The sequence below is a fragment of the Ambystoma mexicanum genome, chromosome 8 (assembly GCF_040938575.1).
Source record: "Ambystoma mexicanum isolate Mex_15411 chromosome 8, UKY_AmexF1_1, whole genome shotgun sequence".
Classification (NCBI taxonomy): Eukaryota; Metazoa; Chordata; class Amphibia; order Caudata; family Ambystomatidae; genus Ambystoma; species Ambystoma mexicanum.
The window spans coordinates 2,204,146-2,230,865 of NC_090929.1; the positions used below are offsets into that span (position 1 = coordinate 2,204,146).

Here is a 26,720-nt window from a genome sequence, read left to right on the forward strand (position 1 = left end):
TGGTGGGTGGCAGGCTCGGTGGGTGGCAGGCTTGGTGGGTTGCAGGCTCGGTGGGTTGTAGGCTCGGGGGGTTGCAGGCTCGGTTGGTTGCAGGCTCTGTGGGTTGCTGGGTGGCAGGCTTGGTGGGTTGCAGTCTCAGCAGGCTGCTGGCTCGGTGGGTTGCAGGCTCGGTGGGTTGCTGGGTTGCTGGCTCGGCAGGTTGCAAGCTCGGCGGGTGGCAGGCTCGGTAGGTGGCAGGCTCGATGGGCGGCAGGCTCGGTGGGTGCCAGTCTCGGTGGGTTGCTGGGTGGAAGGATTGGTGGGTTGTAGGCTCAGTGGGTTGCAGGCTTGGTAGGTGGCAGGCTCGGTAGGTGGAAGGCTCGGTGGGATTCTGGGGTGCAGGCTCGGTGGGTGGCAGGCTTGGTGTGTTGCAAGCTTGGTGGGTTACATGCTCTGGATTGCTGAGTGGCAGGCTAGGTGGGTTTCAGCCTTGGTGGGTTGCAGGCTCGGTGGGTTGCTGGGTGGCAGGCTCAGTGGGTTGCAGGCTCTGTGGGTTGCTGGATGGCAGGCTCGGTGGGTTGCAGGCTCGGCGGGGTGCAGGCTCGGTGGGTTGCAGGCTCAGTGGGTTGCTGGGTGGCAGGCTTGGTGGGTGGCAGGCTCAGTGGGTTGCAGGCTCGGTAGTTGGCAGGCTTGGTGTGTGGCAGGCTCTGTGGGTAGCAGGCTCGGTTGGTTGCAGGCTCAGTGGGTTGCTGGGTGGCACACTCAGTGGGTTGCAAGTTCGGTGGGGTGCAGGCTCGGTGGGGGGCAGGGTCGGTGGGTGGCTGGCTCGGTGGGTTGCTGGGTTGCAGGCTCGGTAGGTGGCAAGCTCGGTGAGTGCCAGTCTTGGAGGGTTGCAGGCTCAGTAGGTTGCAGGCTCGCTAGGTGGCAGGCTCGGTGGGTGGCAAGCTCGGTGGATGCCAGTCTCGGTGGGTTGCAGGCTTGGTGGGTTGCTGGGTGGAAGCATCGGTGGGTTGTAGGCTCATGGTGGCAGGCTCGGTGGGTGGCAGGCTCGGTGGGTTGCTGGGGTGCAGGCTCGGTAGGTGGCAGGCTCGGTGGGTTGCTGGGGTGCAGGCTCGTGGGTGGCAGGCTCGGTGGGTGGCAGGCTCGGTGGGTTGCTGGGGTGCAGGCTCGGTAGGTGGCAGGCTCGGTGGGTTGCTGGAGTGCAGGCTCGTGGGTGGCAGGCTCGGTGGGTGGCAGGCTTGGTGGGTTGCAGGCTCGGTGGGTTGTAGGCTCGGGGGGTTGCAGGCTCGGTTGGTTGCAGGCTCTGTGGGTTGCTGGGTGGCAGGCTTGGTGGGTTGCAGTCTCAGCAGGCTGCTGGCTCGGTGGGTTGCAGGCTCGGTGGGTTGCTGGGTTGCTGGCTCGGCAGGTTGCAAGCTCGGCGGGTGGCAGGCTCGGTAGGTGGCAGGCTCGATGGGCGGCAGGCTCGGTGGGTGCCAGTCTCGGTGGGTTGCTGGGTGGAAGGATTGGTGGGTTGTAGGCTCAGTGGGTTGCAGGCTTGGTAGGTGGCAGGCTCGGTAGGTGGAAGGCTCGGTGGGATTCTGGGGTGCAGGCTCGGTGGGTGGCAGGCTTGGTGTGTTGCAAGCTTGGTGGGTTACATGCTCTGGATTGCTGAGTGGCAGGCTAGGTGGGTTTCAGCCTTGGTGGGTTGCAGGCTCGGTGGGTTGCTGGGTGGCAGGCTCAGTGGGTTGCAGGCTCTGTGGGTTGCTGGATGGCAGGCTCGGTGGGTTGCAGGCTCGGCGGGGTGCAGGCTCGGTGGGTTGCAGGCTCAGTGGGTTGCTGGGTGGCAGGCTTGGTGGGTGGCAGGCTCAGTGGGTTGCAGGCTCGGTAGTTGGCAGGCTTGGTGTGTGGCAGGCTCTGTGGGTAGCAGGCTCGGTTGGTTGCAGGCTCAGTGGGTTGCTGGGTGGCACACTCAGTGGGTTGCAAGTTCGGTGGGGTGCAGGCTCGGTGGGGGGCAGGGTCGGTGGGTGGCTGGCTCGGTGGGTTGCAGGGGCGGTGGGTGGCAGGCTCGGTGGGTTGCAGGCTCGGTGGGTGGCAAGCTCGGGGGTTACAGGCTCGGTGGGTTGCTTGGTTGCAGGCTTGGTGGGTTGCAGGCTCAGTGGGTTGCAGGCTTGGTGGGATGCTGGGCGGCAGGATCGGTGGGTTGTAGGCTCAGTGGGTTGCAGGCTCGGTAGGTGGCAGGCTCGGTAGGTGGTAGGCTCGGGTAGGTGGCAGGCTTGGTGGGTTGCTGGGGTGCAGGCTCGGTGGGTGGCAGGCTTAGTGTGTTGCAAGCTTGGTGGGTTGCAGGCTCTGTGGATTGCTGGGTGGCAGGCTCAGTGTGTTGCAGGCTCGGTGGGTTGCTGGGTGGCAGGCTCAGTGGGTTGCAGGCTCTGTGGGTTGCTGGGTTGCAGGCTCGGTGGGTTGCAGGCTTGGTGGGTTGCTGGGTGGCAGGCTCGGTGGGTTGAAGGCTCATTGGGTTGCAGGCTCGGTAGGTGGCAGGCTCGGTGGGTGGCAGGCTCAGTGGGTTGCAGGCTCAGTGGGTTGCAGGCTCAGTGGGTTGCTGGGTGGCAGGCTCGGTGGGTTGCCGGGTCAGCGTGGTACAGGCTCGGTGGGTTGCCGGCTCGGTGGGTTGCTGGGTGGCAGGCTCAGTGGGTTGCAGGCTCTGTGGGTTGCTGGGTTGCAGGCTGGGTGGGTTGCAGGATCTGCGGGGTGCAGGCTCGGTAGGTGGCAGGCTCAGTGGGTTGCTGGGTGGCAGGCTCGGTGGGTTGTAGGCTCAGTGGGTTGCTGGGTGGCACGCTCAGTGGGTTGCAAGTTCGGTGGGGTGCAGGCTCGGTGGGGGGCAGACTCGGTGGGTTGCAGGCTCGGTGGGTTGCTGGGTTGCAGGCTCGGTAGGTGGCAAGCTCGGTGGGTGCCAGTCTCGGTGGGTTGCAGGCTCAGTGGGTTGCAGGCTCGCTAGGTGGCAGGCTCGGTGGGTGGCAAGCTCGGTGGGTGCCAGTCTCGGTGGGTTGCAGGCTTGGTGGGTTGCTGGGTGGAAGGATCGGTGGGTTGTAGGCTCATGGTGGCAGGCTCGGTGGGTGGCAGGCTCGGTGGGTTGCTGGGGTGCAGGCTCGGTAGGTGGCAGGCTCGGTGGGTTGCTGGGGTGCAGGCTGGTGGGTGGCAGGCTCGGTGGGTGGCAGGCTTGGTGGGTTGCAGGCTCGGTGGGTTGTAGGCTCGGGGGGTTGCAGGCTCGGTTGGTTGCAGGCTCTGTGGGTTGCTGGGTGGCAGGCTTGGTGGGTTGCAGTCTCAGCAGGCTGCTGGCTCGGTGGGTTGCAGGCTCGGTGGGTTGCTGGGTGGCAGGCTCGGCGGGTTGCAAGCTCAGCGGGTGGCAGGCTCGGTAGGTGGCAGGCTCGATGGGCGGCAGGCTCGGTGGGTGCCAGTCTCGGTGGGTTGCTGGGTGGAAGGATTGGTGGGTTGTAGGCTCAGTGGGTTGCAGGCTTGGTAGGTGGCAGGCTCGGTAGGTGGCAGGCTCGGTGGGTTTCTGGGGTGCAGGCTCGGTGGGTGGCAGGCTTGGTGTGTTGCAAGCTTGGTGGGTTACATGCTCTGGATTGCTGAGTGGCAGGCTAGGTGGGTTTCAGCCTTGGTGGGTTGCAGGCTCGGTGGGTTGCTGGGTGGCAGGCTCAGTGGGTTGCAGGCTCTGTGGGTTGCTGGATGGCAGGCTCGGTGGGTTGCAGGCTCGGCGGGGTGCAGGCTCGGTGGGTTGCAGGCTCAGTGGGTTGCTGGGTGGCAGGCTTGGTGGGTGGCAGGCTCAGTGGGTTGCAGGCTCGGTAGGTGGCAGGCTTGGTGTGTGGCAGGCTCTGTGGGTAGCAGGCTCGGGTGGTTGCAGGCTCAGTGGGTTGCTGGGTGGCACACTCAGTGGGTTGCAAGTTCGGTGGGGTGCAGGCTCGGTGGGGGGCAGGGTCGGTGGGTGGCTGGCTCGGTGGGTTGCAGGGGCGGTGGGTGGCAGGCTAGGTGGGTTGCAGGCTCGGTGGGTGGCAAGCTCGGGGGTTACAGGCTCGGTGGGTTGCTTGGTTGCAGGCTCGGTGGGTTGCAGGCTCAGTGGGTTGCAGGCTTGGTGGGATGCTGGGCGGCAGGATCGGTGGGTTGTAGGCTCAGTGGGTTGCAGGCTCGGTAGGTGGCAGGCTCGGTAGGTGGCAGGCTCGGGTAGGTGGCAGGCTTGGTGGGTTGCTGGGGTGCAGGCTCGGTGGGTGGCAGGCTCAGTGTGTTGCAAGCTTGGTGGGTTGCAGGCTCTGTGGATTGCTGGGTGGCAGGCTCAGTGTGTTGCAGGCTCGGTGGGTTGCTGGGTGGCAGACTCAGTGGGTTGCAGGCTCTGTGGGTTGCTGGGTTGCAGGCTCGGTGGGTTGCAGGCTTGGTGGGTTGCTGGGTGGCAGACTCGGTGGGTTGAAGGCTCATTGGGTTGCAGGCTCGGTAGGTGGCAGGCTCGGTGGGTGGCAGGCTCAGTGGGTTGCAGGCTCAGTGGGTTGCAGGCTCAGTGGGTTGCTGGGTGGCAGGCTCGGTGGGTTGCCGGGTCAGCGTGGTACAGGCTCGGTGGGTTGCCGGCTCGGTGGGTTGCTGGGTGGCAGGCTCAGTGGGTTGCAGGCTCTGTGGGTTGCTGGGTTGCAGGCTGGGTGGGTTGCAGGATCTGCGGGGTGCAGGCTCGGTAGGTGGCAGGCTCAGTGGGTTGCTGGGTGGCAGGCTCGGTGGGTTGTAGGCTCGGTGGGTTGCTGGGTGGCACGCTCAGTGGGTTGCAAGTTCGGTGGGGTGCAGGCTCGGTGGGGGGCAGACTCGGTGGGGGGCAGGCTCGGTGGGTTGCAGGCTCGGTGGGTGGCAGGCTCGGTGGGTTGCAGGCTCTGTGGGTTGCTAGGTGGCAGGCTCGGTGGGTTGAAGGCTCTGCCGGGTGCAGGCTCTGTGGGTTGCTAGGTGGCAGGCTCGGTGGGTTGCAGGCTCGGTGGGTTGCTGGGTGGCAGGCTTGGTGGGCTTCAGGCTCAGTGGGTTGCAGACTCGGTAGGTGGCAGGCTCAGTTGGTTGCAGGCTCAGTGGGTTGCTGGGTGGCAGGTTCGGTGGGTTGCGGGCTCGGTGGGTTGCAGGCTCGGTGGGTGGCAGGCTTGGTGGGTTGCAGGCTCGGTGGGTTGTAGGCTCGGGGGCTTGCAGGCTCGGTCGGTTGCAGGCTCTGTGGGTTGCTGGGTGGCAGGCTTGGTGGGTTGCAGGCTTGGTGGGTTGCAGGCTCAGCAGGCTGCAGGCTCGGTGGGTTGCAGGCTTGGTGGGTTGCTGGGTGGCAGGCTCGGTGGGTTGCAGGCTCGGTTGGTTGCAGGCTCGGTAGGTGGCAGGCTCGGTAGGTGGCAGGCTCGGCAGGTGGCAGGCTCGGTGGGTGGCAGGCTCGGTGGGTTTGCTGGGGTGCAGGTTCGGTGGGTTGCAGGCTCAGTGGGTGGCAAACTCGGTGGGTTGTAGGCTCAGTGGGTTGCTGGTTGGCAGGCTCGGTGGGTTCCAGGCTCAGTGAGTTGCAGGTTCGTGGGTGGCAGCCTCAGTGGGTTGCAGGCTCGGTAGTTTGCAGGCTCAGTGGGTTGCAGGCTCGTTGGGTTGCAAGCTTGGTGGGTTGCTGGGTTTCAGGGTCGGTGGGTTGCAGGCTCGATGGGTTGCAGGCTCTGTGGGTTGCTGGGTGGAGGCTCGGTTGGTTGCAGGCTCGGTGGGTTGCAGGCTCGGCGGGGTGCAGCCTCGGTAGGTGGCAGGCTCGGTAGGAGGCAGGCTCGGTGGGTGGCAGGCTCGGTGGGTTTGCTGGGGTGCAGGTTCGGTGGGTGACAGGCTCTGTGGGTTTGCTGGTTTGCAGGTTCAGTGGGTGGCAGGCTGTGTGGGTTGCTGGGTGGCAGGCTCGGTGGGTTGCAGGCTCAGTGAGTTGCAGGTTCGTGGGTGGCAGACTCAGTGGGTTGCAGGCTCGGTGGGTTGCAGGCTCGGTGGGTTGCAAGCTTGGTGGGTTGCTGGGTGGCAGGCTCGGTGGGTTGCAGGCTCTGTGGGTTGCTGGGAGGCAGGCTCGGTGGGTTGCAGGCTCGGCGGGGTGCAGGCTCGGTGGGTTGCAGGCATGGTGGGTTGCTGGGTGGCAGGCTTGGTGGGTTGCAGGCTCAGTGAGTTGCAGGCTCAGTAGGTGGCAGGCTCGGTAGGTGACAGGCTTGGTGGGTGCCAGGCTCGGTGGGTTGCAGGCTCAGTGTGTTGCTGGGTGGCAGGCTCGTTGGGTTGCAGGCTCAGTGAGTTGCAGGTTCGTGGGTGGCAGACCCAGTGGGTTGTAGGCTCAGTAGGTTGCAAGCTCGGTGGGTTGCAGGCTCGGTGGGTTGCAAGCTTGGTGGGTTACTGGGTGGCAGGCTCGGTGGGTTGCAGGCTCGGTAGGTGGGAAGCTCGGTAGGTGGCAGGCTCGGTGGGTGGCAGGCTCGGTGGGTTACTCGGGTGCAGGTTCGGTGGGTTGCAGGCTCGGTAGGTGGCAGGCTCGGTAGGTGACAGGCTCGGTGGGTGGCAGGCTCAGTGGGTTGCTGGGTTGCAGGCTCGGCGGGTTGCAGGCTCTGTGGGTTGCTGGGTGGCAAGCTCGGTGGGTGGCAGGCTCGGTGGGTGGCAGGCTCAGTGGGTTGCTGGGTGGCAGGCTTAGTGGGTTGCAGGCTCGGTGGGTTGCAGGCTCTGTGGGTTGCAAGCTTGGTGTGTTGCTGGGTTGCAGGCCCGGTGGGTTGCAGGCATGGTGGGTTGCAGGCTCAGTGTGTTGCAGGCCCGGTGGGTTGCAGGCCTGGTGGGTTGCAGGCTCGGTGGGTTGCAGACTTTATGGAATGCCACTGGACTGGAGTCGTGCGGAGAAGGGGTGTTTCTGGAGGTTCTCCAGGCATCGCACGCTGCTCGTCCTGTTTGTGTTGAGGCGCCTCCAGACATCTCCTCCATTAACATTGATGTTGGATGTTGTCCCGTGTCAGCTTCTGGTGTAATGCCAGACACCTCCACTGGCTCGAAGGGACACTGAGAGCGTCTACTGTCCTAATAAGACACATGTCATTTTATTTCTCCTCAGGGGAAGCCCGGAGCCCAAGGCTTACCAGGGCCGAGAGGACAACCAGGACGTGAGGTGAGACCTCCTCTGCGTGCATGGGGAGTATGTTAAGCTAACACAATGCATGACGCATGCAATACATCCTCACCACATGGCAGCAAACACCAAAGTTACGCTGTATGGACAAATAATGCACTAATGCACACAGTACTGCACCACTCTTGCTCTGTGTGCACTGCTTGCAAACCAACATGCATTGCAACCACCATATTTAACAATGACGCATTGCTCCCACCAATTACACACACGTATCCGCATTGCACAGAGCATTGCACACACGTATCCGCATTGCACAGAGCCTTACACACATATATCCCCATTGCACAGAGCCTTACAAACATGTATCCGCATTGCACAGAGCCTTACACACGTATACGCATTGCACAGAGCCTTACACACACGTATCCACATTGCACAGAGCCTTATACATGTATCCGCATTGCACAGAGCCGTACACACACGTATCCACACTGCACAGAGCCTTACACACACGTATCCGCATTTCACAGAGCCGTACACACACGTATCTGCATTGCACAGAACCGTACACACATGTATCTGCATTGCACACAGAACCTTACACACACGTATCCACATTGCACAGAGCCTTACACACACGTATCCACATTGCACAGACCCTTACACACACATATCCTCATTTCACAGAGCCAAACACACACGTATACGCATTGCACAGAGCCTTACCCACACACGTATCTGCTTTGCACAGAGCCTTACACTATCCCCTTTTCTGAGTTCTGTTCTAAATCAATTCTTGTTTTTTTACTTACCTACTAGGGAGATGAAGGTCTGCCGGGGCCCCCTGGAGCCCCTGGGGGACAGGTAAGCAACTGGACGTTCATTTGTGTTATCGGCGCCCACTTAATGTTTATTTTGGAGGCTTTTGTATTCAGCACTGCATCAGTGCAGGCTGTGCTTCCACATTCAAAGTGAATCTGCCCTAAGTCTCGGGTCTCTCTGTGAGCTCCACTTACTCTGCCACAAGTTTCTATTACCTCCCCCTGTAGTGGCAGTGTGCCATGCCTCTAGGCGCTCTGCAAGCTCAGGATGCCCCGTTGAACAACGTATGCATCCAATCCAAATGAATGCTCAGGCCTCCCATCTCTGTGTGCTCATGGACCCGGGTGTCTATGCCCTGTGCCTCACGGCTCTGTGTGCTCATGGACCCGGGTGTCTATGCCTGTGCCTCACGGCTCTGTGTGCTCATGGACCCGGGTGTCTATGCCCTGTGCCTCACGGCTCTGTGTGCTCATGGACCCGGGTGTCTATGCTCTGTGCCTCCCGGCTCTGTGTGCTCATGGACCCGGGTGGCTATGCTCTGTGCCTCCCGGCTCTGTGTGCTCATGGACCCGGGTGTCTATGCTCTATGCCTCCCGGCTCTGTGTGCTCATGGACCCGGGTAGCTATGCTCTGTGCCTCCCATCTCTGTGTGCTCATGGACCCGGGTGGCTATGCTCTGTGCCTCCCGGCTCTGTGTGCTCATGGACCCGGTTGTCTATGCTCTGTGCCTCCCGGCTCTGTCTGCTCATGGACCCAGGTAGCTATGCTCTGTGCCTCCCATCTCTGTGTGCTCATGGACCCGGGTGGCTATGCTCTGTGCCTCCCGGCTCTGTGTGCTCATGGACCCAGGTAGCTATGCTCTGTGCCTCCCGGCTATGTGTGCTCATTGACCCGGCTGTCTATGCTCTATGCCTCCCATCTCTGTGTGCTCACAGACCCTGGTGGCTATGCTATGTGCCTCCCATCTCTGTGTGCTCATGCAGCTGGGTGTCTATGCTCTGTGCCTCCCATCTCAGTGTGCTCACGGACCCGGGTGTCTATTCTCTGTGCCTCCCGTCTCTGTGTGCTCATGGACCCGGGTGTCTATGCTCTGTGCCTCCCATCTCTGTGTGCTCATGGACCCGGGTGTCTATTCTCTGTGCCTCCCAACTCTGTGTGCTCATGGACCTGGGTGTTTATGCTCTATGCCTCCCATCTTTGTGTACTCATGGACCCGGGTGTCTATGCCCTGTGCCTCCCATCTCTGTGTGCTCATGGACCCGGGTGTCTATGCTCTGTGCCTCCCGTCTCTGTGTGCTCATGGACACGGGTGTTTATGCTTTATGCCTCCCGTCTCTGTGTGCTCATGGACCCAGTGTTTATGCTCTATGCCTCCCATCTCTGTGTGCTCATGGACCCGGGTGTCTATGCTCTGTGCCTCCCGTCTCAGTGTGCTCATGGACCCATGTGGCTATGCTCTATGCCTCCCGTCTCCGTGTGCTCATGGACCTGTGTGGCTATGCTTTGTGCCTCCCATCTCTGTGTGCTCATGGACCTGGGTGTCTATGCCCTGTGCCCCCCGTCTCTGTATGCTCATGGACCCAGGTGTTTATGCTCTATGCCTCCCATCTCTGTGTCCTCATGGACCCGGTTGTCTGTGCTCTGTGCCTCCCATCTGTGTGTGCTCATGGACCCGTGTGGCTATGCTCTATGCCTCCCGTCTCCATGTGCTCATGGACCCGGGTGTCTATGCTCTGTGCCTACCATCTCTGTGTGCTCATGGACCCGGGTCTCTATGCGCTGTGCCTCCCATCTCTGTGTGCTCATGGACCCGGGTGTTTATGCTCTATGCCTCCCGTCTCTGTGTGCTCATGGACCCGTGTGGCTATGCTCTATGCCTCCCGTCTCCGTGTGCTTATGGGCCTCGGTGTCTATGCTTTGTGCCTCCCGTCTCTATGTGCTCATGGACCCAGGTGTCTATGCTCTGTGTCTCCTGTCTCTGTGTGCTCCTGCATCTGGGTGTCTATGCTCTATACCTGCCATCTATGTGTGCTCATAGACCCAGGTGTCCATGCCCTGTGCCTCCCGTCGCCGTGTGCTCCTGGCCCCAGGTGGCTATGCTCTGTGCCTCCCATCTCTGTCTGCTCATGGACCCGAGTTTCTATGCTCTGTGCCTCCCGTCTCTGTACGCTCATGGACCCAGGTGTCTATGTTCTGTGCCTCCCGTCTCTGTGTGCTCATGGACCCAGCTGTCTATGCTCTATGCCTCCCGTCTCTGTGTGCTCATGGACCCAGCTGTCTATGCTCTATGCCTCCCGTCTATGTGTGCTCATAGACCCTGGTGGCTATGCTCTGTGCCTCCCATCTCTGTGTGCTCATGGACCCGGGTGTCTATTCTCTGTGCCTCCCGTCTCCGTGTGCTCATGGACCCGGGTGTCTATGCTCTGTGCCTCCCATCTCTGTGTGCTCATGCAGCTGGGTGTCTATGCTCTGTGCCTCCCATCTCTGTGTGCTCATGCAGCTGGGTGTCTATGCTCTGTGCCTCCCATCTCTGTGTGCTCATGGACCCGGGTGTCTATTCTCTGTGCCTCCTGTCTCTGTGTGCTCATGGACCCAGGTGTCTATGCTCTGTGCCTCCCATCTCTGTGTGCTCATGGACCCGGGTGTCTATTCTCTGTGCCTCCCATCTCTGTGTGCTCAGGGACCTGGGTGTCTATTCTCTGTGCCTCCCATCTCTGTATGCTCATGGACCCGGGTGTCTATGCCCTGTGCCTACCATCTCTGTGTGCTCATGGACCCGGGTGTTTATGCTCTATGCCTCCCATCTTTGTGTGCTCATGGACCCGGGTGTTTATGCTCTATGCCTTCCGTCTCTGTGTGCTTATGGACCTCGGTGTCTATGCTCTGTGCCTCCCGTCTCTATGTGCTCATGGACCCAGGTGTCTAGGCTCTGTGCCTCCTGTCTCTGTGTGCTCCTGCATCTGGGTGTCTATGCTCTCTACCTGCCATCTATGTGTGCTCATAGACCCAGGTGTCTATGCCCTGTGCCTCCCGTCGCCGTGTGCTCCTGGCCCCAGGTGGCTATGCTCTGTGCCTCCCATCTCTGTGTGCTCATGGACCCGAGTTTCTATGCTCTGTGCCTCCCGTCTCTGTGCGCTCATGGACCCAGGTGTCTATGCTCTGTGCCTCCCGTCTCTGTGTGCTCATGGACCCAGCTGTCTATGCTCTTTGCCTCCCGTCTCTGTGTGCTCATGGACCCAGGTGTCTATGCTCTGTGCCTCCCTTCTCCGTGTGCTCATGGACCCAGCTGTCTATGCTCTATGCCTCCCGTCTATGTGTGCTCATAGACCCTGGTGGCTATGCTCTATGCCTCCCATCTCCGTGTGCTCATGGACCCGGGTGTCTATTCTCTGTGCCTCCCGTCTCCGTGTGCTCATGGACCCGGGTGTCTATGCTCTGTGCCTCCCATCTCTGTGTGCTCATGCAGCTGGGTGTCTATGCTCTGTGCCTCCCATCTCTGTGTGCTCATGCAGCTGGGTGTCTATGCTCTGTGCCTCCCATCTCTGTGTGCTCATGGACCCGGGTGTCTATTCTCTGTGCCTCCTGTCTCTGTGTGCTCATGGACCCAGGTGTCTATGCTCTGTGCCTCCCATCTCTGTGTGCTCATGGACCCGGGTGTCTATTCTCTGTGCCTCCCATCTCTGTGTGCTCATGGACCTGGGTGTCTATTCTCTGTGCCTCCCATCTCTGTATGCTCATGGACCCGGGTGTCTATGCCCTGTGCCTCCCATCTCTGTGTGCTCATGGACCCGGGTGTTTATGCTCTATGCCTCCCATCTTTGTGTGCTCATGGACCCGGGTGTCTATGCCCTGTGCCTCCCGTCTCTGTGTGCTCATGAATCCGGGTGTCTATGCCCTGTGCCTCCCGTCTCTGTGTGCTCATGGACCCGGGTGTCTATGCCCTGTGCCTCCCGTCTCTGTGTGCTCATGGACCCGGGTGTTTATGCTCTATGCCTCCCGTCTCTGTGTGCTCATGGACCCGGTGTTTATGCTCTATGCCTCCCATCTCTGTGTGCTCGGGGACCCGGGTGTCTATGATCTGTACCTCCCAACTCTGTGTGCTCATGGACCCATGTGGCTATACTCTATGCCTCCCATCTCTGTATGCTCATGGACCCAGGTGTTTATGCTCTATGCCTCCCATCTCTGTGTGCTCATGGACCCGGTTGTCTATGCTCTGTGCCTCCCATCTGTGTGTGCTCATGGACCCGTGTGGCTATGCTCTATGCCTCCAGTCTCCATGTGCTCATGGACCCGGGTGTCTATGCTCTGTGCCTACCATCTCTGTGTGCTCATGGACCCGGGTGTCTATGCCCTGTGCCTCCCGTCTCTGTGTGCTCATGGACCCGGGTGTCTATGCCCTGTGTCTCCCGTCTCTGTGTGCTCATGGACCCGGGTGTCTATGCCCTGTGCCTCCCGTCTCTGTGTGCTCATGGACCCAGATGTTTATGCTCTATGCCTCCCGTCTCTGTGTGCTCATGGACCCGGTTGTCTATGCTCTGTGCCTCCCATCTGTGTGTGCTCATGGACCCGTGTGGCTATGCTCTATGCCTCCAGTCTCCATGTGCTCATGGACCCGGGTGTCTATCCTCTGTGCCTACCATCTCTGTGTGCTCATGGACCTGGGTGTCTATGCCCTGTGCCTCCCATCTCTGTGTGCTCATGGACCCGGGTGTTTATGCTCTATGCCTCCCGTCTCTGTGTGCTCATGGACCCGTGTGGCTATGCTCTATGCCTCCCGTCGCCGTGTGCTTATGGACCTGGGTGTCTATGTCTGTGCCTCTCTTCTCTGTGTGCTCATGAACCCAGGTGTCTACGCTCTTTGCCTCCTGTATCTGTGTGCTCATGCATCTGGGTGTCTATGCTCTATACCTCCTATCTATGTGTGCTCATAGACCCAGGTGTCTATGCCCTGTGCCTCCCGTCTCCGTGTGCTCCTGGCCCCGGGTGGCTATGCTCTGTGCCTCCCATCTCTGTGTGCTAATGGACTCAGGTTTCTATGCTCTGTGCCTCCCGTCTCTGCGTGCTCATGGACCCAGGTGTCTATGCTCTGTGCCTCCCGTCTCTGTGTGCTCATGGACCCAGCTGTCTATGCTCTATGCCTCCCGTCTCTGTGTGCTCATGGACCCAGGTGTCTATACTCTGTGCCTCCGGTCTCCGTGTGCTCATGGACCCAGCTGTCTATGCTCTATGCCTCCCATCTCTGTGTGCTCATAGACCCTGGTGGCTATGCTCTGTGCATCCCATCTCTGTGTGCTCATGCATCTGGGTGTCTATGCTCTGTGCCTCCCATCTCTGTGTGCTCATGGACCCGGGTGTCTATTCTCTGTGCCTCCCGTCTCCGTGTGCTCATGGACTCGGGTGTCTATGCTCTGTGCCTCCCATCTCTGTGTGCTCATGGACCCGGGTGTCTATTCTCTATGCCTCCCATCTCTGTGTGCTCATGGACCCGGGTGTCTATGCCCTGTGCCTCCCGTCTCTGTGTGCTCATGGACCCGGGTGTTTATGCTCTATACCTCCCATCTCTGTGTGCTCATGGACCCGGGTGTCTATGCCCTGTGCCTCCCGTCTCTGTGTGCTCATGGACCCGGGTGTCTATGCTCTGTGCCTCCCATCTCTGTGTGCTCAGGGACCCGGGTGTCTATGCCCTGTGCTTCCCGTCTCCGTGTGCTCATGTACCCGGGTGTCTATGCTCTCTGCCTCCCTTCTCCGTGTGCTCATGGACCCAGGTGTCTATGCTCTGTGCCTCCCATCTCCGTGTGCTCAGGGACCCGGGTGTCTATGCTCTGTGCCCTTCGTCTCCACGTGCTCATGGACCCGGGTGTCTATGCTCTGTGCTTCCCGTCTATGTGTGCTCATGGACCCTGGTGTCTATGCTCTGTGCCTCCCATCTCCGTGTGCTCAGGGACCCGGGTGTCTATGCTCTGTGCCCTCCGTCGCCACGTGCTCATGGACCCGGGTGTCTATGCTCTGTGCTTCCCGTCTACGTGTGCTCATGGACCCTGGTGTCTATGCCCTGTGCCTCCCTTCTCCTTGTGCTCATGGACCCTGGTGTCTATGCTTTGTGCCTCCCGTCTCCGTGTGCTCATGGACCCTGGTGTCTATGCCCTGTATCTCCCTTCTCCGTGTGCTCATGGACCTAGGTGTCTATGCTCTGTGCCTCTCATCTCTGTGTGTTCATGGACCCGGGTGCCTATGCTCTATGCCTCCCGTCTCTGTGTGCTCATGGACCCGGTTGTCTATGCTCTTATTTCTCCTGTCACTTTGTGTTCATGGATCCGGGTGTCTATGCTCTATGCCTCCCATCTCTGTGTGCTCATGGACCCCAGTGGCACTGGGAATGCCCATTATACCCTGTGCTCATGGACTGCAGTGGCCACAGTGAACCCCTCTGTATGGTCATGGGCATTGGTGACTAAGCCCCTGGTCTCCATGTTTTTTGTGTGCTATTTGACTCCATGACTGACCTCTCGTTGTTTTTTCAGGGTCTTCCTGGTAGAAAGGGGTTCCCTGGGAAGATCGGCCCAGATGGACCAAAGGTAAGACTTGACCTTCGTGCAGTAGCAGAGTGCGCATGCGCCTGAGCCAGAAGCGAGGCGGCTTGGGAGCCTCTCAGAGTCCTGTCGTCACTCTGGAAGCTCAGGGCCACACAGACGAGGGGACGGAGCTATGCCTGGGGGTTTTCATTCGGGTAGTAAAAGAACTGGGTGCCCAGTTTGTGAGTCGGGGTGGAATGGAACAGGAAGTGTGGGAGAACAAAAGTGTATACATAGATCCAGTAACAATGACATCATGAAACGCGACGAGATGACTCGCAGGCATTGGCAGCAGTGAGCAGGCGGGTGAGGCGGTGATCGGGGGAGGTGTGATGTGTCGGGGGTCACCCCTACTCATTTCAGGGTGAGTTTAAACTATTTGATGCTGGTGGTCTTCTTAATGTTGGGGGGTAAGGCCTTCTAGTCCCCGGGGCCAGGGTGCAGGAGGTTTGGGAGACTGTTGGGCGAGTGCATGGATGAGTGTCAACACTAACAGGAGACCTGTGACGAGCGAGAGGTGCTGCACAGGGATCCCTCTGACTTGGAGGGTGCTGGGGTACCAGGGACGTCATTAGGGGGTCGCAACTGCGACCCCTGTGGTCTCCTATGCCAAAAAAAAACATTTTTAAAAGACATTGCTTTAAAAAAAACAATGGAAGCCCCTGGGCTGTGGCCATGACTTTATTTCTTAGGCCTCTTAAAAAAACATAGGGTTCCAAAAGTGTAACTCCTTGAGCAGTGACCCTAAATAAGAAAGAATAGGAACAACAAATGTGTCTTTCTGGAATTCTATACAATAATTGCTAGACTCCGTAAAGGTTTATTTCAGGCACACTTCAGGGGGTGAGTCACTGATTTAGTCTATTCTTAAACGCCTCAACTCAGCCTTTCATCCTTCTGAGGTCGATAAATGAGTACCAACACAGGTTGGGTGATATTGAGTGTATATTTGAGTACCAACACAGGTTGGGTGATATTGAGTGTATATTTTTTCTATATAAAGCGCTTAAGCGTAAGTGCTATATAATAGCACATCATTATCATTGGTCATGCACGTCTGCTTGCATTCAGCGTCATTTGGTAATATGGGCCTATACACACTGATCTTAACGATACATATGGTGATCCATTCTTGTATGAAATGTACATCACATTATAGTGATATCGTAACCATAGTTTTAGTAGTGTACTTAGGAACAATGCTATGTGATGCCACTTCCTGTTTTATCAACTGGTGAAAGGTTGTAATCCATCGCTTCCCGTGATGTCACTACAGGGTCTGGTCAAATGACATCACTTCATGGAATGTCATCCTCGTGTGATGTCACTTCCGCTACCCCAGGCCTTTTGGTGACATGACGTCCCAGGGGGGGGTACCTGCCAGAGAAACCCTCAGCTGCAAAGTTCAGCACTTTACCAAATGGAGCAAAGCCTTAGAAAAGGAGCACCGCAAGCAGGTCTGGGCTGTGGTCGCCACAGCTCAGCACCAGAGCGGGCTGCAGGGTGGGTGAGCTGTGGCACAGATCCCTACAGTTCAGGAGGTGCTGCCTCGCCACAGAGCAGTTGCCACAATGAAAGATGGCGCCCAAGGATTCAGTCTTGAGAGGGTGGTGTGAGGAGGCCAGGGGGGAAGGAAAGAGGGGATGGGTAGAGGAATGGTATGCTGAAAGGGGCTGATACATGGCACAAAAGCTCCACCCCCTGGCATGACACAGCTGGAAATGGGTGAAGAGAGATTAAGGGGAAAGGGAGGGGAAACGAATGTGATTTGGGGAGACACAAGGAGCGCAGTATCTTGTCGTGCAGCCAGAGATGGGATTGTAAATGCTCCTATTTCAATGAATGGGTAAAGTAGGAGGTGATATAGAGGGTAAGAAGGAGAGACGTGAAGGTGAGAAGGAGAGACGGGGGTGAGAAGGAGAGACGGGTGGGGTGAGAAGGAGATACAGGAGGGTGAGAAGGAGAGACAGGGGTGGGAAGGAGACAGGAGAGTGAGAAGGAGAGACATGGGGGTGAGAAGGAGAGGCAGAAGGGTCAGAAGGAGAGATAGGCGGGTGAGAAGGAGAGATAGGTTGAGAAGGAGAGACAGGAGGGTCAGAAGGAGAGACAGGGGGTGAGAAGGGGATATAAGAGGGTGAGAAGGAGAGACAGGGGTGAGAAGGAGAGACAGGAGGGTGAGAAGGTGAGATAGGGGGTGAGAAGGTGAGAAAGGAGGGTGAGAAGGAGAGACAGGGATGAGAAGGAGAAGCACAAGGGTGAGAAGGAGAGACAGGACGGTGGGAAGGAGAGTCAGGAGGGTGAGAAGGATACACAGGAGGGTGAGAAGCAGAGGCAGGCGGGTAAGGAGACAGAGGAGGGAGACAGGAGGGTGAGAAGGAGACACAGGAGGGTGAGAAGTAGTGGCACGCAGGTGAGAAGGAGAGACAGGTGGGTGAGAAGGAGAGACCGGTGGGCGAGAAGGAGAGACAGGAGGGTGAGAAGGAGACACAGGAGGGTGAGAAGGAGAGACAGGAGGGTGAGAAGGAGAGACAGGAGGGTGAGAAGGAGACACAAGAGGGTGAGAAGGAGAGACAGGAGGGTGAGAAGGAGACACGGGGGTGAGAAGGAGACACAGGAGGGTTTGAAGGAGAGACAGGAGGGTTTGAAGGAGAGACAGGAGGGTGAGAAGGAAAGACAGGAGGGTTAGAAGGAGACACAGGAGGGTGAGAAGGAGAGACAGGAGGGTGAGAAGGAGAGAAAGGAGGGTGAATAGGAGAGACAGGAGGGTGAGAAGGAGACATAGGAGGGCGAGAAGGAGAATCAGGAGGGTGAGAAGGAGAGACAGGAAGGTGAGAAGGAGACACAGGAGGGTTAGAAGGAGAGACAGGAGGGTGAGAACGAGAGACAAGAGGGTTAGAAGGTGACACAGGAGGGTGAGAAGGAGAGACAGGAGGGTGAGAAGGAGAGACAGGAGGGTGAAAAAGAGAGACAGGAGGGTGAGAAGGAGACACAGGTGGGTAAGAAGGAGACACAGGAGTGTGAGAAGGAGACACAGGAGGGCGAGAAGGGGACACGGGAGGGTGAGAAGTTGAGACAGGAGGGTGAGAAGGAGAGACAGGAGGGTGAGAAGGAGAAACAGAGGTGAGAAGGAGACACAGGAGGGTGAGAAGCAGAGACAGGAGGGTGAGAAGGAGAAACAGGAGGGTGAGAAGGAGAGACGGGGTGAGAAGGAGACAGGAGAGTGAGAAGGAGAGACATGAGGGTGAGAAGGAGAGACAAGAGGGTGAGAAGGAGAGCCAGGAGGGTGAGAAGGAGACACAGGAGGGTGAGAAGTAGGGGCCTGAGCGTGAGAAGGAGGGGCACAAGAGTGAGAAGTTGAGACAGGTGGGTGAGAAGGAGAGACAGGGGGGTGAGAAGGAGAGGCACGAGGATGAGAATGAGAGACAGGAGAGTGAGAAGGAGAGAGAGGAGGGTGAGGAGAGGGAGGAGGGTGAGAAGGAGAGACCGGGTGGTGAGAAGGAGAGACAGGAGGGTCAGAAGGAGATACAGGGGGTGAGAAGGAGATATAAGAGGGTGAGAAGGAGAGACAGGGGTGAGAAGGAGAGACAAGAGGGTGAGAAGGTGAGATAGGGGGTGAGAAGGAGAGACAGGAGGGTGAGAAGGAGACAAGAGAGTGAGAAGGAGAGACAGGAGGGTGAGAAGGAGAGACAGGAGGGTGACAAGGAGAAACAGGAAGGTGAGAAGGAGACATTAGAGTGATAATGAGAGACATGAGGGTGAAAAGGGGAGACAGGAGGGTGAGAAGGAGACAGGAGACTGCGAAGGAGAGACGGGAGGGTGAGAAGGAGATACGGGAGGGTGAGAAGGAGAGACAGGGTGTGAGAAGGAGAGACAGGGGGTGAGAAGGAGAGACAAGAGGGTGAGAAGGAGACATGAGGGTGAGAAGGAGAGACATGAGGGTGAGAAGGAGAGACAGGGGGTGAGAAGGAGAGACAAGAGGGTGAGAAGGAGACATGAGGGTGAGAAGGAGAGACATGAGGGTGAGAAGGAGAGACAAGAGGGTGAGAAGGAGAGCCAGGAGGGTGAGAATGAAACACAGGAGGATGAGAAGTAGAGCAACGGGGTTGAGAAGGAGAGACAGGAGGATGAGAAGGAGCGACAGGAGGGTGAGAAGGAGAGACAGGAGGGTGAGAAGGAGACACAGGAGGGTGAGAAGTAGGGGCCTGAGGGTGAGAAGGAGGGGCACAAGAGTGAGAAGTTGAGACAGGTGTGTGAGAAGGAGAGACAGGGAGGTGAGAAGGAGAGAGAGGAGGGTGAGGAGAGAGAGGAGGGTGAGAAGGAGAGACCGGGTCGTGAGAAGGAGAGACAGGAGGGTCAGAAGGAGAGACAGGGGGTGAGGAGGAGATATAAGAGGGTGAGAAGGAGAGACAGGGGTGAGAAGGAGAGGCAGGAGGGTGAGAAGGTGAGATAGGGGGTGAGAAGGAGAGACAGGAGGGTGAGAAGGAGAGACAGGGGTGAGAAGGAGAGACAGGAGGGTGAGAAGGAGAGACAGGGGGTGAGAAGGAGAGACAGGAGGGTGAGAAGGAGAGACAGGAGGGTGAGAAGGAGACAGGAGAGTGCAAAGGAGAGACGGGAGGGTGAGAAGGAGAGACAGGAGTGTGAGAAGTAGAGACAGGAGGGTGAGAAGGAGAGGCAGGAGGGTGAGAAGGAGGAGAGACAGGAGGGTGAGAAGGAGAGACAGTAGGGTGAGAAGGAGAAGCACAAGGGTGAGAAGGAGAGACAGGACGGTGGGAAGGAGAGCCAGGAGGGTGAGAAGGAGACACAGGAGGGTGAGAAGGAGAGGCAGGCGAGTAAGGAGACAGAGGAGGGAGACAGGAGGGTGAGAAGGAGACACAGGAGGGTGAGAAGGAGTGGCATGCAGGTGAGAAGGAGAGACAGGTGGGTGAGAAGGAGAGACCGGTGGGCGAGAAGGAGAGACAGGAGGGCGAGAAGGAGACACAGGAGGGTGAGAAGGAGAGACAGGAGGGTGAGAAGGAGACACAAGAGGGTGAGAAGGAGAGACAGGAGGGTGAGAAGGAGAGACGGGGGTGACAAGGAGAGGCACGAGGGTGAGAAGGAGAGACAGGAAGGTGAGAAGGAGACACAGGAGGGTTAGAAGGAGAGACAGGAGGGTGAGAAGGAGAGACAGGAGGGTTAGAAGGAGACACAGGAGGGTGAGAAGGAGAGACAGGAGGGTGAGAAGGAGAGAAATGAGGGTGAATAGGAGAGACAGGAGGGTGAGAAGGAGACATAGGAGGGCGAGAAGGATAATCAGGAGGGTGAGAAGGAGAGACAGGAAGGTGAGAAGGAGACACAGGAGGGTTAGAAGGAGAGACAGGAGGGTGAGAACGAGAGACAAGAGGGTTAGAAGGTGACACAGGAGGGTGAGAAGGAGAAACAGGAGGGTGAGAAGGAGAGACAGGAGGGTGAGAAGTTGAGACAGGAGGGTGAAAAGGAGAGACAGGAGGGTAAGAAGGAGACACATGAGTGTGAGAAGGAGACACAGGAGGGCGAGAAGGAGACACGGGAGGGTGAGAAGTTGAGACAGGAGGGTGAGAAGGAGAGACAGGAGGGTGAGAAGGAGAGACAGAGGTGAGAAGGAGACACAGGAGGGTGAGAAGCAGAGACAGGAGGGTGAGAAGCAGAGACAGGAGGGTGAGAAGGAGAGACAGGGGGTGAGAAGGAGAGACAAGAGGGTGAGAAGGAGACAGGAGAGTGAGAAGGAGAGACATGAGGGTGAGAAGGAGAGACAAGAGGGTGGAAGGAGAGCCAGGAGGCTGAGAAGGAGACACAGGAGGGTGAGAAGTAGGGGCCTGAGCGTGAGAAGGAGGGGCACAAGAGTGAGAAGTTGAGACAGGTGGGTGAGAAGGAGAGACAGGGGGGTGTTAAGGAGAGGCACGAGGATGAGAATGAGAGACAGGAGAGTGAGAAGGAGAGAGAGGAGGGTGAGGAGAGGGAGGAGGGTGAGAAGGAGAGACTGGGTGGTGAGAAGGAGAGACAGGAGGGTCAGAAGGAGATACAGGGGGTGGGAAGGAGATATAAGAGGGTGAGAAGGAGAGGCAGGGGTGAGAAGGAGAGACAGGAGGGTGAGAAGGTGAGATAGGGGGTGAGAAGGAGAGACAGGAGGGTGAGAAGGAGACATTAGAGTGATAATGAGAGACATGAGGGTGAAAAGGGGAGACATGAGAGTGAGAAGGAGACAGGAGACTGCGAAGGAGAGACGGGAGGGTGAGAAGGAGATACGGGAGGGTAGAAGGAGAGACAGGAAGGTGAGAAGGAGAGACAGGAGGGTGAGAAGGAGGAGAGACAGTAAGGTGAGAAGGAGAGACAGGAGGGTGAGAAGGAGAAGCACGAAGGTGAGAAGGAGAGACAGGATGGCGAGAAGGAGAGCCAGGAGGGTGAGAAGGAGACACAGGAGGGTGAAAAGGAGAGGCAGGAGGGTAAGAAGGAGACAGAGGAGGGGAAACAGGGGGGTGAGAAGGAGACACAGGAGGGTGAGAAGGAGGGGCACAAGAGTAAGAAGAAGAGACAGGTGGATGAGAAGGAGTGGCACGAGGGTGAGAAGGAGAGACAGGAAGGTGAGAAGGAGACACAGGAGGGTTAGAAGGAGAGACAGGAGGGTGAGAAAGAGAGACAGGAGGCTGAGAAGGAGACACAGTAGGATGAGAAGGGGAGACAGGAGGGTTCAAAGGCGAGATAGGAGGGTGAGAAGGAGAGACAGGAGGGTGAAAAGGAGAGACAGGAGGGTGAGAAGGAGACACAGGAGGGCGAGAAGGAGACACACGAGGGTGAGAAGGAGAGACAGGAGGGTGAGAAGGAGAGACAGGAGGGTGAGAAGGAAGGACAGAGGTGAGAAGGAGAAACAGGAGAGTGGGAAGGAGAGACAGGAGGGTGAGAACGAGAACCTGGAGGGTGAGAAGGAAAGACAGGGGGTGAGAAGGAGAGACAGGAGGGTGAGAAGGAGACAGGAGAGTGAGAAGGAGAGACATGAGGGTGAGAAGGAGAGACAGGAGGGTGAGAAGAAGGAGAAACAGGAGGGTGAGAAGAAGGAGAAACAGGAGGGTGAGAAGGAGACATTACAGTGATAATGAGAGACATGAGGGTGAAAAGGAGGGACAGGAGGGTGAGAAAGAGACAGGAGAGTGCGAAGGAGAGACGGGACGGTGAGAAGGAGAGACGAGAAGGAGAGACAGGAGGGTGAGAAGGAGAGACCGGAGGGTGAGAAGGAGAGGCAGGAGGATTAGAAGGAGAGGCAGGAGGGTGAGAAGGAGGAAAAACAGGAGGGTGAGAAGGAGAGACAGGAGGGTGAGAAGGAGAAGCACGAGGGTGAGAAGGAAAGACAGGAGGGTGAGAAGGAGAGACAGGAGGGTGAAAAGGAGAGACAGGAGGGTGAAAAGGAGACACAGGAGGGCGAGAAGGAGAAACAAGAAGTGAGAAGGAGAGACAGGAAGGTGAGAAGGAGACACAGGAGGGTTTCGAAGGAGAGACAGGAGGGTGAGAAGGAGAGACAGGAGGTTTAGAAGGAGACACTGGAGGGTGAGAAGGAGAGACAGGAGGGTGAGAAGGAGAGACAGGAGGGTGAAAAGGAGAGCCAGGAGGGTGAGAAGGAGACACAGGAGGGTGAGCAGGAGAAACAGGAGGGCGAGAAGGAGACACAGGAGGGTGAGAAGTTGAGACAGGAGGGTGAGAAGGAGAGACAGGAGGGTGAGAAGGGGAGACAGAGGTGAGAAGGAGACACAGGAGGGTGAGAAGGAGAGACAGGAGGATTAGAAGGAGAAACGGGAGGGTGAGAAGGAGTGACAGGGGGTGAGAAGGAGAGACAGGAGGGTGAGAAGGAGACAGGAAAGTGAGAAGGAGAGACATGAGGTTGAGAAGGAGAGACAAGAGGGTGAGAAGGAGAGCCAGGAGGGTGAGAAGGAGACACAGGAGGGTGAGAAGGAGACACAGGAGGGTGAGAAGGAGAGACAGGAGGGTGAGAAGGAGAGACAGGAGGATGAGAAAGAAAGACGGGAGGGTTAGAAGGAGAGATGGGAGGGTGAGAACGAGGGGCACAAGGGTGAGAAGTAGAGCAACGAGGTTGAGAAGGAGAGACAGGAGTATGAGAAGGAGCGACAGGAGGGTGAGAAGGAGAGACAGGAGGGTGAGAAGGAGACACAGGAGGGTGAGAAGTAGGGGCATGAGGGTGAGAAGGAGGGGCACGAGAGTGAGAAGTTGAGACAGGTGGGTGAGAAGGAAAGACAGGGGGGTGAGAAGGAGAGGCACGAGGATGTGAATGAGAGACAGGAGACTGAGTAGGAGAGAGAGGAGTGTGAGGAGAGATAGGAGGGTTAGAACGAGAGACCAGGGGTGAGAAGGAGAGACAGGAGTGTCAGAAGAAGAGACAGGGGGTAAGAAGGAGAGACATGAGGGTGAAAAGGAGAGACAGGAGGGTGAGAAGGAGACAGGAGAGTGCGAAGGAGAGATGGGAGGGTGAGAAGGAGAGATGGGAGGGTGAGAAGGAGAGACACGAGGGTGAGAAGGAGAGACAGGAGGGTGAGAAGGAGAGACAGGAGGGTGAGAAGGAGGAGAGACAGGAGGGTGAGAAGGTGAGACAGGAGGGTGAGAAGGAGAAACACGAAGGTGAGAAGGAGAGACTGGATGGTGAGAAGGAGAGCCAGGAGGGTGAGAAGGAGACACAGGAGGGTGAGAAGGAGAGGCAGGTGGGTAAGAAGGAGACAGAGGAGGGGAGACAGGAGGGTGAGAAGGAGACACAGGAGGGTGAGAAGGGGGGCACGAGGGTGAGAAGAAGAAACAGGTGGGTGAGAAGGAGTGGCATGAGGGTGAGAAGGAGAGACAGGAAGGTGAGAATGAGACACAGGAGGGTTAGAAGGAGAGACAGGAGGGTGAGAAGGAGAGACAGGAGGGTGAGAAAGAGAGACAGTAGGATGAGAAGGAGAGACAGGAGGGTTAGAAGGAGAGACAGGAGGGTGAGAAGGAGAGACAGGAGGGTGAGAAGGAGAGACAGGAGGGCGAGAAGGAGACACAGGAGGGCGAGAAGGAGACACAGGAGGGTGAGAAGGAGAGACAGGAGGATGAGAAGGAGAGACAGGAGGGCGGGAAGACACAGGAGGGTGAGAAGGAGAGACAGGAGCATGAGAAGGAGAGACGGAGGGGAGAAGGAGAAACAGGAGGGTGAGAAGGAGAGACAGGAGGGTGAGAAGGAGAAAAAGGAGGGTGAGAAGGAGAGACAGGGGTGAGAAGGAGAGACAGGAGGGTGAGAAGGAGACAGGAGAGGGAGAAGGAGAGACATGAGGGTGAGAAGGAGACAGGAGGGTGAGAAGAAGGAGAAACAGGAGGGTGAGGAGGAGACATTACAGTGATAATGAGAGACATGAGGGTGAAAAGGAGGGACAGGAGGGTGAGAAAGAGACAGGAGAGTGCGAAGGAGAGAAGGGAGCGTGAGAAGGAGAGACGGGAGGGTTAGAAGGAGATACAGGAGGTTGATAAGGAGAGACAGGAGGGTGAGAAGGAGAAGCAGGAGGATGAGAAGTTGAGGCAGGAGGGTGAGAAGGAGGAGAAACAGGAGGGTGAGCAGGAGAGACAGTAGGGTGAGAAGGAGAGACAGGAGGGTGAGAAGGAGAGACAGAGATGAGAAGGAGACACAGGAGGGTGAGAAGGAGAGACAGGAGGATTAGAAGGAGAAACGGGAGGGTGAGAATGAGTGACACGGGGTGAGAAGGAGAGACAGGAGGGTGAGAAGGAGACAGGAAAGTGAGAAGGAGAGACATGAGGTTGAGAAGGAGAGACAAGAGGGTGAGAAGGAGGGCCAGGAGGGTGAGAAGGAGACACAGGAGCGTGAGAAGGAGAGACAGGAGGGTGAGAAGGAGAGACAGGAGGGTGAGAAAGAAAGACGGGAGGGTTAGAAGGAGAGATGGGAGGGTGAGAAGGAGAGGCAGGAGGGTAAGCAGGAGACACAGGAGTGTGAGAACGAGGGGCACAAGGGTGAGAAGTAGGGCATCGAGGTTGAGAAGGAGAGACAGGAGTATGAGAAGGAGCGACAGGAGGGTGAGAAGGAGAGACAGGCGGGTGAGAAGGAGACACAGGAGGGTGAGAAGTAGGGGCATGAGGGTGAGAAGGAGGGGCACGAGAGTGAGAAGTTGAGACAAGTGGGTGAGAAGGAGAGACAGGGGGGTGAGAAGGAGAGGCACGAGGATGAGAATGAGAGACAGGAGAGTGAGTAAGAGAGAGAGGAGGGTGAGGAGAGATAGGAGGGTGAGAAGGAGAGACCAGGGGTGAGAAGGAGAGACAGGAGGGTGAGAAGGAGAGACAGGAGGGTGAGAAGGAGAGACAGGTGCGTAAGAAGGAGAGACAGAGGTGAGAAGGAGAAACAGGAGGGTGAGAAGGAGAGACAGGAGGGTGAGAAGGAGAAACGGCAGGGTGAGAAGGTGAGACAGGGGGTGAGAAGGAGAGACAGGAGAGTGAGAAGGAGACAGGAGAGTGAGAAGGAGAGACATGAGGGTGAGAAGGAGAGACAGGAGGGTGAGAAGAAGGAGAAACAGGAGGGTGAGAAGGAGACATTAGAGTGATAATGAGAGACATGAGGGTGAAAAGGAGGGACAGGAGGGTGAGAAAGAGACAGGAGAGTGCGAAGGAGAGACGGGAGGGTGAGAAAGAGATACAGGAGGTTGATAAGGAGAGACAGGAGGGTGAGAAGGAGAAGCAGGAGGATGAGAAGTTGAGGCAGGAGGGTGAGAAGGAGGAGAAACAGGAGGGTGAGAAGGAGAGACACGAGGGTGAGATGGAGAAGCACGAGGGTGAGAAGGAAAGACAGGATGGTGAGAAGGAGACCCAGGAGTGTGAGAAGGAGACACAGAAGGGTGAGAAGGAGAGGCAGGAGGGTGAGAAGGAGACAGAGGAGGGGAGACATGAGGGTGAGAAGGAGACACAGGAGGGTGAGAAGGAGGGGCACAAGGGTGAGAAGGAGAGACAGTTGGGGGAGAAGGAGTGACAGAAGGGTTAGAAGGAGAGACAGGAGGGTGAGAAGGATACACAGGAGGGTGAGAAGGAGAGATAGGAGCATAAGAAGGAGACACAGGAGGGTGAGTAGGAGAGACAGCAAGGTGAGAAGGAGAGATAGGGGGTGAGAAGGAGAGGCACGAGGGTGAGAAGGAGAGACAGGAGGGTGAGAAGGAGATACAGGAGGGTTAGAAGGAGATACAGAAGGGTGAGAAGGAGAGACAGGAGGGTGAGAAGGAGAGACAGGAGGGTCAGAAGGAGAGATGGGAGGGTGAGAAGGAGAGACAGGAGGGTGAGTAGGAGAGACAGAAGGGTGATAAGGAGACAGGAGTATGAGAATGAGAGACATGAAGGTGAGAATGAGAGACAGGAGGGTCACAAGGAGAGACAGAGGGTGGGAAGGAGATACAGGAGGGTGAGAATGAGAGACGGGTGAGAAGGAGAGACAGGTGGGTGAGTAGGAGACACAGGGTGAGAAGGATAGATGGGAGGGTGAGAATGAGAGACAGAAGGGTGAGAAGGAGACACAGGAGGGTGAGAAGGAGAGACAGCAGGGTGAGAAGGAGAGACAGGCGGTTGAGAAGGAAAGGCACGAGGGTGAGAAGGAGAGACAGGAGTGTGAGAAGGAGACACAGGAGGATTAGAAGGCGAGACAGGAGGGTGAAAAGGAGAGACAGGAGGGTGAGAAGGAGAGACAGGAGAGTGATAAGAAGAGACAGGAGGGTGAGAAGGAGAGACAGGAGGGTGAGAGGAGATACAGGAGGGTGAGAAGGAGATACAGGAAGGTGAGAAGGAGAGACAGGAGGAGGGTGAGAAGGAGAGACAGGAGGACGGTGGGAAGGAGTGACAGGAGAGGGTGAGGAGAGACAGGAGGAGGGTGAGAAGGACACAGGAGAGTGAAAAGGAGAGACAGCAGGGTGAGAAGGAGAGACAGGAGGGTGAGAAGGAGGGGCCTGTGAGAAAGTTGCCAATTCCTTGGTGAATTCTGCCTGGTGTTTCACCTGCTGTAATCTGTCATTCGCTGCCGGTCATGGGATGTGTTCATTATTCCTGTCTCCGAGATGAGGAACCAGTACCTCAGTCTCCAACCAAGCTCTGTGATCCTGCTGGATGTGAAATGCATGGAATGAGGTGGGCCTTCCCAGGCCTTACTCGCCCTCGAGTCCCCTCATCTCTTATAGGTTTTCATCCTCAGCCTTTTGGGCACCTTCCGCTCTCTGAGGCTTTCTTCTCAGCTTTTCAGGCCT

At 57.7% G+C, this 26,720-nt stretch overlaps 1 protein-coding gene across 2 annotated transcripts in view; it reads left to right on the plus strand.

Moving 5' to 3' along the window:
* Positions 1 to 26,720, plus strand: part of COL27A1 (collagen type XXVII alpha 1 chain) — a 1,990,256-nt gene that overhangs the window by 1,060,573 nt on the left and 902,963 nt on the right. For both annotated transcript variants that reach the window (XM_069609095.1, XM_069609096.1), the window contains exons 21-23: positions 7,046 to 7,099; positions 7,883 to 7,927; positions 14,410 to 14,463. In XM_069609095.1, coding sequence (XP_069465196.1) covers positions 7,046 to 7,099; positions 7,883 to 7,927; positions 14,410 to 14,463 — 153 coding nt within the window. The remainder of the gene's footprint in view (positions 1 to 7,045; positions 7,100 to 7,882; positions 7,928 to 14,409; positions 14,464 to 26,720) is intronic.